This window comes from Dermochelys coriacea, chromosome 5 (assembly GCF_009764565.3).
Source record: "Dermochelys coriacea isolate rDerCor1 chromosome 5, rDerCor1.pri.v4, whole genome shotgun sequence".
NCBI lineage: Eukaryota > Metazoa > Chordata > Testudines > Dermochelyidae > Dermochelys > Dermochelys coriacea.
The window spans coordinates 46746328-46760202 of record NC_050072.1 but is presented as its reverse complement, the minus strand read 5'-3'; the positions used below and the strand labels follow the sequence as shown (position 1 = coordinate 46760202).

The following is a 13875-nucleotide window of genomic DNA, read 5'->3' as shown; positions in this document are numbered from 1 at the left end:
AGTGACACCATTATGAGTGTATACAGTCCTCTAGAGTGAGGTATAATCTATTTGAGTTATATAGCAATAATACCCTCTCCTTTGATTTATACTGTATTCCCTTAGCAGCACAATGAACCATTCCTATTTGCTCTGTTCACTGCAACTGCCTATTTGGCTGAGGGTCCTCCCAATTTGTCCTCTCTCTCTCAGTATTCTGCATTTTTACCATAGTATGTTCTCATGTTCTCATAGTATGTTCTCAATTTTACTCTTGACATCAAGAATCAGTAGTTAACATTGAACTGCATAGTACTACATTTTCTTTATTGAGATATTAATATTTTCTACTGCAAATTCTTTTCACTTGTATGAATGCAAGAGATAATTATAATGACTTTCATATCACATTAGGATAATTATATTTCCAAAAAAATCTTATTGCAAGATAAGGTCTTTAGAAGAAACAGTTACTAACCTGTTCCATAATTGTTGTTCGAGATGTGTTGCACATATCCATTCCACTTCAGGTGTGTGCACACCCAGTGCACTGTTGTTGGAGATTTTTCAGCGGTACTTGTCAGGGCGACATATATGCCTCTGCTGCCTCATGCTTCTGCGCAGTGGCATAAAGGGTGGAACCGCCCAAATCCTCCCTCAGTTCCTTCTTACAGACAGAAAGACTAATATAGAGGGAGTTGTGGAATGGACATGTGCAATGCATCTTCAAGAACAGTTATGGAGCAGGTTACTAACTGTTTCCTCTTCTGCTTGGTGGAACTACATTGGCCAAGTCACAACTTAAGCATATACAAGGGGATATCCAATATGATGAGATCCTTTTAGAAGATACCGGGAGCCCCTTCATCCTGCCTGCAGCTGCCACAAGCAATTGGCAGGCTGACCTAAGCTGTGTGGTTTAGTTGAAGTAGAACACGAATGCTCTCCTGACATCCAAACTGTGGAGGCTCTCCTCAATAGGCAGCTGAGACCACCAGAGACCCCAGAGGGGGGTGAGTGTAGAAATGATTGAACCTCTGAGAGTGTACAAAATGTTGGAACTCACCTTGCTTTGATGTAGAGGAAGGAAGGCAGAGTCTGCCACAGAACCTTTGTGAACTCCAGGACAACTTCATTATTTGGAAGTGCTACCTGAGAAGGTCCTATTTTAGCTAAATTGTCAATAAGCCTATGGGACGACTTGTAAACCTTTTCCACTTGGATGCCCATGGTGGCAGCCACTCTCTTTAAAAGTTCTTGATGGGCCTTATAATCCTCAGGTGGGAGTGAAGAAACTTCTGAAATCACTGCTGCATCTGGTGAAGAGGACAAAGCCAAAATTGGCTGAGGTGTAGCCTCCTCTGGCACTTTCATGGGGAGAGTCACTGGAGTGTTATTCTTTTGCCTGTATCAGGGACCACGGGTCTTGAACCCTGTCCACAGGGCTCTGAGGGGCTAGGAAGTTCCAACCTGGCAACCAGCAAGCTGCTAGCAGTTGCCAGAATAGAAGCTGAACCATGACAGAAGACTCCAGCCCTGCAATCTGATTGGCAGAATGCTGGGGGTCCTGATCGGCTCACAGCTTCTATATAAACCAAGAACAGGAACAGGAAGTTGTCCTTGCAACTGGGATCTCCCTGCTTCAGACTGCCTCCCCTGCAATACCTGCTCCTTATCTCCTGCTAATCTGACCCTGCCTACCACCTGACTCTTGGTTTTGCCCTCTGGCTTGTTTTGGATTATGACCTCCTCGTATTTGACCTGGTCCGCTTCCTGACTCTTGCTCCGACCACCCACACACCGGTCATGACAGTTTTCATGGACCACTTAGGCTACAGGAATGGGCCTGGTTTCAGCAGAATGGAACTAGCTAACCCTTTCGGAGACTGGACATGCTAGAGTGGGCTGCCTGCCTTCAAGAAGGCAACCAAGCCCTGCAGGACCAAGTCATCCAGCTGACCTTGGAGAACCAGCTATTGCAGGAGAAAGTCATGCAGTTGCGTGCTGAAAATGCTGCACTCCAGACACTGATTGCACAGTCTTGTTCCCCAATATAGCTGCAGGAACAGTTTGATGTTAATCGTTAGCAATTCAGGGGTTTTATAAACCAGTGCCACCTCCTGTTCATGATGCATCATCAATCCTATACTGCTGATCGTGCAAAAGTGAGCCTGGTCATCAGCCTGCTGTCTGGGGATGTACTCCAAGAAAGGGGAGGCCCATCTAGTGCAACAGTCCAATACTGTCAAACGGGGAGGTCCTCCTCCAAGCCATGTTGGTATTATTTGATGACCCACACCGAACTCAAATGGCAGAGGCTACCCTAAGGAAGCTCTGACAGGGGTAGGACCCACCATGACCTCCTATGCCTCACAATTCCACTGCCTCCCAGCTGATACAAACTGGAACAAGGCAGCACAGACATACTAGTTCCGGTGGCACCTGCAAAAAGAAATTAAAGATGAATTTGCCTGGTTAGACACCTCCAAATCTGGATGCTCTTGTGGATCTCACCATCCATATAGACAATTGATTACAGAAATGAAGGGAGGAAAAAGGGGATTGGCAGTGCCCCAACCCAGGTACTGTGACTTTTTCACCACTGCCTCCAACCGAGCCAGTGCAGGTGTATGTGGGCTGTCCACGGCTCACCCCCACAGAGAAGGAATGATGACACCCACACCATTTTTGCTTCCCCAGTAGTGAATCAAGTCACACCACCTCAGCCTACCCTATGAACTCAAAGGAATCAAGGAGAAGTGCTCCCCCACACTTCAGAACTGACTGAAACACACCTGGAGAGCTCCCCGGTTGCAGGTGTCAGTCCAGCTGCACATACCTCGGGCACCCCTGGCAAAATCCCATCCTACCAGCCCTCACTAACTTGGGTGCAGCCGACTGCTTCATAGACGCAGCGACAGCCCAGGTCTTGCAGATTTCCCTGCAACACAAGTCCACTCTTGACCTTTTAGAGACTACTGATGGTTCCCCCTTGTCTTCTGGTACACGTAACAGAGAAAACAACTACCCTAGAGGCTGAGATTCAGGGGCACACCGAAATGTTATGATTTGGCATGATCCATTCTCCACACTTTCCCCTGATCCTTGGTACCTCCTGGCTTGGCCCTCCACGACCTGCTTATTTGGTGGCAAGCACAGGAAATCTGTTTCCGACCAGAGTTTTGTCAGCAGCACTGTGGGAAATCAGTAGATCCTGTTCCAGCATCCTCACGAGACTCAAGTGGGGGTGGCTATCCAGGCAGGACCTTCCACTGAAGTTACATCTAAACTTCCCTCAAAATACCAAGACTATGCAAATGTTTTTTGAAAAGAAGAATGCAGAAACCCTAACTTCACATCGGAACTAGGACTGCCCAATACAGTTGCAGCCAGGAGACAAAATACCATTTGGACAAATTTATGCCATGTCAGAACCTGTGCTGATAGCGCTCCAAGAATACCTCCAGGAGAATCTAGCCCATGGGTTTACTTGCAATCAACTTTGCCAGCTGGCAACACTTGTCCTGTTTGTCAATAAGAAAGATGGCAGTCTCCAACACCATATGGACTATGGCTCATTAAATCAGATAACCATCAGGAATCAGCTATCCCTGATTCCTGAGTTGCTGGACTGCTTGGGGGCTGCCCATATATTCAACAATTTGGACCAGTCTGAAGTAGTCTACCTAGGCGACATAATAATTTTCAACTACCATGAACAGCATACTGCTCATGTCCGAACACTCCGGAATACTGTGGCAGCAAGGCCTTTAAACTAAGCTCGAGAATTGTGCCTTCAATCAGGTCTCCACAGAGTTCTTGGGCTTCACTTTATCCTCAGAAGGGATCAAGATGGACCTATGCAAGGTTCAAGCCATCCAAGATTGGCTGACTCCACACATGGTATGTGACCTGCAATGCTTCTGGGATTTGCCAATTTCTAGTGATCATTTAGTCCAAATTTTTCAAAACAATTTGAGACCTCCACCACTCTCCTCTGGAAAAATGCCCAATTCCATTGGTCTTCTGAGGCCCAGCATGCATTCAGTCAGCTGAAATTCTTTCCTTACTATGGAAAGTACAATGGAAAGAAAGTAAAGCTCACCCTAATGTCACACAAGCCTTCACTGTAGAAGCTAAGGTTTCCAGTGCAGCGATCAGGACTGTCCTTTCTCTGCAACTTGGTCTCAAACAAGTGTTACACTCGTGCTTATTACACAAGGAAGCTCACCCCACAGAACTGAACTATGAAATACTTAACAAGGAACTCCTGGTGATAAAAATTGCCTTTGCAGAATGGCATCGCTACCTGAAAGGAGCTCATCACATGGTCCAAGTATTCGCTGACCATAAAAACCTGGAATCTCTCTATATGGTGAAAGCCTTAAACCAACAGCATGCATTTTCAGTGAGCACTGTTCTTCTCATGATTCAATTTCATTATCACATACTACCCCAGATCTAAAACTGGCAAGGCGGATGCCCTGTCCCAAAGATACAGTACCAATCCATGAGGCCCCAGCCAGGAACCAATCCTCATGCTCAATCCTGCGACTTTTTCAGTGCAGCTCGTCACCAGGATATACTCAGATTTATACGCTCCGCCGCTGGCTCAGAAATACTGCCTAATGAACAAGCTATTATCAAGAGGCAACCACATGACTTCCATGAAGGGATCATGCATGTAAGGGACCGCGTCTATGTGGAATGGTGGCAGTTCTGCAACTATGCCACAATTTCCCCCTAGTAGGACTTGGGGTGCGTCAAGACCCAAACACTAATATCCCACTCCTTTTGGTGGCCTTGGATACCCCCAACCATACAACTGTTCATCGTCTCCCGTGTGTTTGTGCCCTTACCAACATCCTACGCCACAAGCCCTACGGTCTCCTCCATCTTGACCAGGGGCCGCCATTGCCATAGATTTTATTGTAGAACTACAGGAATCCAACAAATTTATGACAGTTTTGATGGTAGTGAACTACTTTACCAAACTGGTACACTTCATCCCTTGCACAGGCCTCCCCCCCTCTGCAGAGGAGACAGCCCAGCTATAGAATAACCAAGTAGTCCACCTCCACAGCCTTCCAGAGTACATCACCTCCAATTAGGGGTCTCAGTTCATGGCCAGGTTCTGGTGCAAGATCCTGTGCCTGCTGGGAGTCTACACGTCTTTCCTCTGCTTACCACCCCCAGACCAACGGCCAGGCTGAAAGAACCAACCAGATTCTCCAGCAATGTCTATAATGCTACATTAATCATCACCAGGAAGATTAGTCCTCACTTCTCCCTTACATGGGCTTTGCCTATAACAATGCAGACCATGCCTCTGGGGTCAAAGCCCCTTTCCCACCCTCCAATTATGGGTACCACCCCAAATTCCACCCACAATTACCTGTGTCCTCTTCCAACCCAGCTGCCTCAGATCTGGTGCAGCAGATTTGTTGGGCCCAGGAAGAAGTATATGAAAAAGGCAAGAGCAGACTCTAAGCAGTATTCTGACCAGCATTGACAGCAAGACCCCACCTGCACAGTAGGCCAGGAGGTATGGCTCTCCACAGAGCTTCTCCACACAGACAGACTTGGTCACAAGCTGAACTTTCAGTTCCTTAGCTCTTTTAAAATCCTGTGACCTGGGATTTGCCAATTTCTGAATTTTTCAAAACAACTTGAGACCCCCACCACTCTTTCTGAAGATTCACCTGGTGTTTCGTGTATCACTATTGAAACCCTACACAGAAAACCCTTTCCCCCACAGAGATGATGGCACTAGAGAAATCATTGCCTGTTTCCCCCTAGACAGCACTGTATGTTCAGACACTCAGATGACTGAAGGTGCTGACGGTACTGATACTGGTACCGGTACCAAGACGCACAATAAGTTTCTTGCCATTACATAAGCTTCTGGAGTCAACAGCTGCTGGTAGGTCAATTTGGATGGCACCACTGAGGTTTAAGGTGCTGCTTCAGGAGCTAGTATTTACCATGCCTGTGCTGGTGCCAGAATCAACAGACCTCCCTGAGTAGAAGACTGTCTCAGTGAGTGCCTCAACTTCAAGTGCATTTGAATACCTTTGTCTGAATGGCTGCTGTCTTTGGTACCAGGGATCTCTCTCTTCTGGATAAAAAGAAAACGAGTACTTGTGGCACCTTAGAGACTAACAAATTTATTTGAGCATAAACTTTCGTGAGCTACAGCTCACTTCATCAGATGCATTCAGTGGAAAAGTTTTTCCACTGAATGCATCCGATGAAGTGAGCTGTAGCTCACGAAAGCTTATGCTCAAATAAATTTGTTAGTCTCTAAGGCGCCACAAGTCCTCGTTTTTTTTTTTTTTTTTGCGAATACAGACTAACAAGGCTGCTATTCTGAAATCTCTCCAGGATGTTTCCTTGGAAGTCTGACATCTTTCTTGGTACCGTGGATGGCAACCAGTGCTGTGACTCAGCCAACATAGCGGGAGCACTCCTCACTGAAGTCGAAGTGCTCGGTACCCATTCATAGTGGAAAAGCTCTAAGAATGGCTACAGAGTGGCCTTCATCAGTAGAAACTTCAGTCTGGCCTTCCTGTCTTTACTGGTCCTTGGTTTAAAGTCTCAACAAATCTCAAAGTGATCCCTGACGTGATTCCCTGAGACACTTCAGGCAACTGGAGCATGGATAACTGGCACTGGCTTTTTACAGGAAAGACAGGGCTCCGAGTCCAGTGACCAAGGCATGGCCATGATACTGGTAGGCCAGATGCCAGCTCTTGCCCAGGCTGCAGGCATTAGCTAAGAACTGACAACTTGTAGCTGGAGACCAGCCCACGTCACCTGTACATTAGTTTTGCTCAAAATAGGCATTAGTCTTATAACAATGTATTTACACTCTATGAAATGCTTGTATGTTGCTGCACGTATTAATCTCCTTATAATATCTATATCCCATTAATAAGACAATATTTTAAGTGTTTGCTCTGAATAATCTGTAAACAACACCCCACCAGTGAGGAGAGAAACCAAGTATGAAATACTAGTTTGCCACAGGAGGTGTTATCTCCTGCCCAACAACAACAACAAAAAGGCCCATAGACGACAGACAAACCATTGTGGAACATCAGAGGACAAAAGACGGTTGATTGCTTCCCACCCACCCCCACGTGTGAAGAAGAGATATGCACACGAACTCATCCCATCATCTTGAACTCTGGGAGAAGGGAATAAAAATCCCTGACAAGAAGACACTGCATAGGGCCAGAGACTCTAAACTAAAGCCAGAGATCCCTCCTGTATCTGCCCTGAAAGACACTTAGAGTAGACAGATCACTACAATTCTGTCACGCTTAGGATTTAGATGATAACTCATTGGTGTGTATATGTTTCTTTGCTTTAACCTCTAAATAACTCTTTTTCTCGTTAATAAGCCTTTAGGTAGTTTATTACAGGATTGGCTACAGGTGTTGCATGTGGTATAAGATCTAGGATACCAACTGATCTGAAGTAAATGACTGGTCTCTTGGAACTGGAAGCAACCTGAATGTGGTGTGATTTTTGGTGTAGGTGACCACTTATCACTAAGTCCTGTTTGGGTGGCAAGATAGACTGGAGAGTCTAAGGGATCTGTCTGTGACTCCTTGTTAAGACTGTTACAGTGATCTAGATCAGATTTGTCACTGGCTTGGTGAAATCTAATTATAGAATTCACCACCAGTTTGGGGTGTCTGCCCTGTTTTTGCAAAAAGAAAAGGAGTACTTGTGGCACCTTAGAGACTAACAAATTTTTCCCTGTTTTTGACAGTCTTCCCTGAGGTATGGTTGTGAGTCACTCCAGACATACAGCGTCACAGCCCCAATACCAATAATGAAACCCCACAAAGAAAACTGAAGTGCATAAGCACACTAAAAGGGAACTTAATACTAAAAACTCTCTAACACTAAAATTAAGGTTAAACGGACACCAACGATGTACAAAAAATAGATAAATGGGAGAAAAACATGCGAAGGCAAGACAACAGGCTCCAACAACTGTCATGGGTGGTAAGGAAGAACTGGGGGCAGGGGTAGCTCTGCCCTTTATACTACTGCACAGCAGTGCAAGGCAGCAGACAGTGCATGCACTGCCCTGATGGGTATCACGGAGGGAAAAATCTCCAACAGCAGTGCCCTGGGCACACACCTGAAGTGGAATGGATATTGCGCAATCACTCGAAGAACATAATATAAACCTAGATTAAAAAAAAGCTGGGTAATAGCACAGACTGTTGGTCCCTTATTTGAAAAGCACTGTGTGCATTTTGGGTGCTACTGCAAACTAAATAAAGCATTTACCAAGTCTAATATTGTGACAGAGGCTAATACAATACTTCTGAAAACTGTATTTGCGTGTTTTTGGAGCTACATTTTGGTCCCGTTTAGGCGAGGTGTCCATTTGTATTTTTAAAATAATTTACAGTACATAGCAAAGCAAAACAGTCTCTGTGAATGAAATTCACCTCTGTAGAAAGCTAGCACAAGGCCCACATTACAAATTAAGTCCTGCTTAAGTGCTACTGTGCAGAACTGCCTGCAGACCCTCTGTCTATCCTGGAAATATTCTTTGCAGTGGACCCATATAAACTATGGTTGAAAGCCACTTTAGGGATAAGCTGGTTTGAGACCATTGGTCCCCAACTGTAGTTACCTAGTGTCTCAAGTAACAAGAACATGAAGGTGCTAAAACACTATATTCCAGCCCATAGGCAGCAGATTGGTGGGTACAGTGGGGTGAGGTTCTGCACAGCAGTCCTCCTTGCTGACCGTAGATGAGAGGAATGAATTTCTCCCTGCCCAATTCCCTCTAGACTCCCCTGCCAAAAAATTCGGGCTTTATGTAACCCTCACATGATATTTACTTCAAATGGGTAAGATTTATGTATCCCTAGTGATGTATAGAGTCAGTTCCCTATAAAACAAAAGAGAAAAGAGTCCATTCATAACAGTACTTTACTGGAGTCTTAACATTTAGAAATATTTGACAATATGGCAGTAGCTGGAAACGACTGTTTATAACATGTATGAGTTCAAGCTTACAAGCAGCTTCATTGGACAATGACATTCTCCAGTAAGTCTACTGTCCTTTTACACGTCTCCTACAATAAATCCATCCTATACTGTGTACCTTGTAGATTCTGCTGGAGTCTCTTTTTCGATTTTAGTTCACTTCTCAGGCAAGCTGATTTCCCCCCAAACTTTATTATCAAATTGTTATCTTTTATAGCAGGAAAAAGTGGAGGGGGGGGATTGGGAGGAAAGAGAGGGGAAGTACCAGGATAGAACAACTGGGAAATACTTTTAAGAGTGTAGCTAAATGACAGTAAAATATATGTTCTTTAGTTAGCAAGCAGGAAAAAAAAACCTTGCATACATGATAGATACACACTAGCATTCTAAAGCAGGAGACAAGAATGTCAAGAGTGTATTCTTCTCCCACTGCCAGATGGAAGGGCTATTATTATAAATGAAAGGCAGCAGTAGTGGATGCCAGGCACTTTTGTTGTGTGCCAGATTCTGAAGTCCAGATGTAAGCAGGTTACCCCTGGGACAAGACAGGCTTCAGCTCCCGCAGTAGAATAGAACCAATCACCGGTTTCTCAGTGTTTATGATGAGCTGTGCTGTAGAGCCTTCCTTCAGCTCCACTGTGACTAGCATCAGTGACCCACTGTGCACAGTTTTAGCTGCAAACCTGAAGGAAAAAACAAACACACCATGAAGGCGTTCATATAAAGCCAAAAGTTGGTCGTGTATTCTTTCTAACGTTAAATTAGTTTAAATTTCAAAACTTTTTCAAATTTAATTCAGGACAGGGGACAACCCCTAAATCCTCCTACAAATTCCTGAGAAAAAGGATTTGTGCAGTGCTACACAAATAGCTTTATTTAGATTTTATTATCTAATATGGACACAAAGATTTAGTGCAAGATTTTTTGTTTTGTATTATAGACAAGGAAGTCCCTTTAAAGGAAAATTATTGTTTAGATTCTAGTTTTGTTTATTAACACACAGTACTTCAATTGAATGAAAATATTCCATTGTGCACAAGTAACTTAATACCAACTGTATTCAAAGTTAAAGGATAATATTCAGTATTTTATACCAAAATAACTAAATCCAATACTAAAATGATGCTGATGATGTTATGCATTTTCTAAATTGTTAAAATGCATCCTTTTGAAAATGTTTTCTCTGCATGCCAAGTGATGAATTAATTCAACTTAAGTTACTCAAACTTAATACCCAATATGATATGAAATGATGTTATGTAACAAACAAATCTTTCTGAAACACCAGATCGTCTCCCCTTATTTTATCTCCAGATCATTTGACACACTTTTCTATTGACTAAATACTGTTTAAAAAAAAAAAGGGTGAGATCTAATGCTCCATTATTAAATTCCAAGACATAAAGAACCCACTAATTACATGGAATTAAAAGCAAAACTAGCCTTTTAAGCACTGCAATTGACTGAAAAGCCATTTTAGACACAATGAACTTCTGTCAATCCTGTTAATTCATTCTGCATGCACAGCCAGGCCCCAGAGACAGGAAGGAAGAGGATGGCAACAGCCTAGTCTTCCATTTTCCACAAGGAGTGCACCACACTTGTGTGTGTGTTATTTGAGAACAACATAGTTGCTGCACATGGGCTTTTGAAAACACTAACAAGTGTAGAGCAGGTCTGTGACCTACTGTGACCCCACTTTGCAGGGCCAATCCCCTCTCCCCTTTCTGAATGACACGTGTCTGAATCAGAGCCATCTGCCTCAATTTGCGCAACAACTTCAGCCACAATAGGACCCAGTTAGCCCTGACAACAGCTCACAATACATAAAAATAAAACTGCTGTGCTGACAGCACGCTGTCAGCTATTCAAGAGCAAACCAACTGGTCAGTGTCTCATGTCTGACAATTAGCGTAGGCCTTGCAAAGCGCCTACAGAGGTCCTTAGGGAGCTCTTTAATTAGCATCAACATAAAAGAGGGAGTTTATCAGGAGATACTCAAAAAACTTCACTCCAGACTTAATTAAAATATTAGCTACTTAAGCAGGAAGCAGATTCTCTTTAAATGAGATGTAAGTTTTTTTAAAAATTATGTTTAAGCACCTCAAAATCTCATAACACATTTTCTACTTTAGGACACAAGTCATTTCTCAAAAGTTTCCTATAACAGGTCAATATAGTTCTTTTGTCCAGGTTATAGATGCATTCTAACCTGGTCTTCCTCCAATAAGAAAAGCTTGTTTTTTCCTAACTACAAAACTACCACTTTAAAAATTATCTACTTAGTTAGTTTTGTCTGTCATCTTGGCTATTTGCTTCACAATGTAAATTTTGGTATTTCTCATGTTGATTTTGACAGGGTGATAATTATGTAAACAATAGTCTTATTAGTCTCTTTATTTACTTAACACTTGTGTCTTGGGACTACACAGAAACAGATTATGTCTGAATGTACCCATAAAAAGCTCTGTAGCTGGAGTTCCTGCAGTGTTTCATAGCCCCAAGGCTCTTTTTACCCCTTTTCGATTAAAAACTGAAAGTGATATAAAGTCAATGTTATAATAAAGCAAATGGAGCCCAAAGCCCCAACAGAGGTCAGTCTTGTTCAGACAGTTTTATACATGCCATTTAAAACACTAGGTAGGGGATAAACATTATGAATAAAAATTCTCTAATGAAAACGTGAGTCCGTGTATTTGTTGCAGAATCTAAATATGTGCTATTTCACATAAACTATTAATGTGTATGCAATTACAATATTTACTAAATGTCTGTTCTATTGGACACTGATTTGGAAACACTTATTGAAAGCAGACATCTAATGGAAAATCATTTGACTTATTTCACTGTTAAAGAAAGAGCTAGTTAAACTGTAAAACTGTTTGGGGCTGTGGAAAGCAAAGTCTGTTCCCTAAAATCCACAAGATCATTACATTGCAAAAATTTGCTACAGTAAAAACATACATTCAAAAGGTATGTACCTTTCTAAAGTTAAACTCAGTTCTGAAATGAAAAGGTAGCTGATGTTTAGATACAAGATCATCAGTATGACCACTTGTGTCAATTATTCAGATATTTTAAAGTAGTGGTTGTTACAGTAGGATTATTTGAGGACCATCTGATTATTAGGATAAAGAGAAGAAGTCTTATCAGATGTTTTACACTTAAGATAGTCAATCCACTAGGATTTTAACAAAATTGTGATCTGATCAACTAGATTTTTAGATATGAGAAAACCATTCAATATCGTTCAGTAATGAAAATAAATCACTTATGTACAGTACATTTACTCTTTATAGGAAGTTATGGATCATTTTTTCGTCTCACAATGTAAGTTTTTATCCCTATTTTTTCTATCAGAGTACACTAACATAAATGCAGGAAGCTATTCCATTTATTATGACATCAGACTTCAGTGTGGCTTCAAAATAATCCTTGGAAATGTTGTATCTATAAAGTTTAAATTGTAAATGGTAGTCGTTTGTAGAGGCTGAAAAGACCTTCAGTGGGACATCACAAGATGTGGAACGTTAAGAGTTATTAGAATGGGCCTGCTGTGATAGAGGGTAGCACACCAATAGACCTGGAAAAATATGAAGAGTAAATGAGTACAAGTACCAGGTTTGCCATTAAAAAAGAAAAAAACAACTTTTACCAGTAGTTACAAAACCACAATATCTGTGATAATTGAATTGTTTTATATAATTAAACAGTATGTTTAAGATGATTTCCTCATTATCATCTAGTTATTTTTCTTTTTTAATTTATCGCTCACCCCACTGTCTGTATCAACCAGATTGGAAACTTGAAAATGAAAGTTTTCCTGTCCGAATATTTCTCCCTATGGCATATGCATAATGGTGATGTGTCAGTTACAGCATTAGTCACATATACTGGGCTATGGGCATTTTTTTTTTTCCATTTAGAAAAAGCACTTTGGTAGGCAGAGGAGGATGTTATGCATGTGCAAAAAACAACTCTCTCTCAGCAGGTTAAACAAAAAGAAAAAGAAAAGGTGTCGAATAAGCCTGTCCATTAACCTTGAGAGTGTCAGTTTAAACTTATTGCATTTTTCAAAAAGTTTATTTTGTGTGTGCAATTTTGGGGGGAGAAAAAAAAACATATGATCACCATTTTTTTTATTGAAATCAACATTTGTCAACAGTGATGTGTGAAATATAGTTCTTTACTATTTCAAATATAAGGGAAAACTGAGTATCTTAGATATTACAGTGCGATAGCATTTGCCAAATGTTGACTTTTTAATGGTAACCACTGTACATAAAAACTGAAATATTTTCTGTTTCTGTAAACAAAAAATGACTAAAATTCATGGCCCAAGTACTTAAAAAAATTACAGGTTTTGGAGTAGCAGCCGTGTTAGTCTGTATTCGCAAAAAGAAAAGGAGTACTTGTGGCACTTTAGAGACTAACAAATTTTGCTAAGGTGCCAAAAGTACTCCTTTTCTTTTTGCGAATACAGACTAACACGGCTGCTACTCTGAAACCTTTTCTTTTTTTAAAAAAATTACAGAAATTCTTAGTTACCAGATACATTGCAAAAAAAATGGTAATTTACTCTCAATACCTGCTCTTAAATAAACAATATTTATGCAAAACAATTAGTTAATTTCTAGCAGAACATTCACAAACAGAATGTTTGTTTAGAACAAAACAAGGATTTGCTATAGTTAATTCAACAGTACTAAGACATACTTTCTCTTCTCAGGGAGAGTCTTCCTAGTCTCTGATCATTCTATTCTAAGTTCAATTTTCTCCTGCTTTCTGTTTTGCTGGTTATCAGAAACAGTGACAATGGCCCACTCAGGCTAAAACTTTTTTTTTTTCCTATCCTGTACATGAAGCCTTCAATTA

General features: G+C 41.6%; 1 protein-coding gene across 6 annotated transcripts in view; it reads right to left on the bottom strand.

Annotated features, from left to right (window-relative positions):
* Positions 1–8925: 8925 nt before the first annotated feature.
* AP3B1 (adaptor related protein complex 3 subunit beta 1) overlaps positions 8926–13875 on the bottom strand; it is a 334397-nt gene continuing 329447 nt past the window's right edge. For 3 of the 6 annotated variants that reach the window (XM_038401874.2, XM_043515585.1, XM_038401875.2), the window contains one exon: positions 8926–9683. In XM_038401874.2, the coding sequence (XP_038257802.1) occupies positions 9530–9683 (154 nt within the window). In that variant the 3' untranslated portion in view covers positions 8926–9529. Of the gene's footprint in view, positions 9684–12500; positions 12584–13875 lie in introns of those variants that run through there. The other 3 variants (XM_043515586.1, XR_006281799.1, XR_006281800.1) reach the window with 3 other exon arrangements.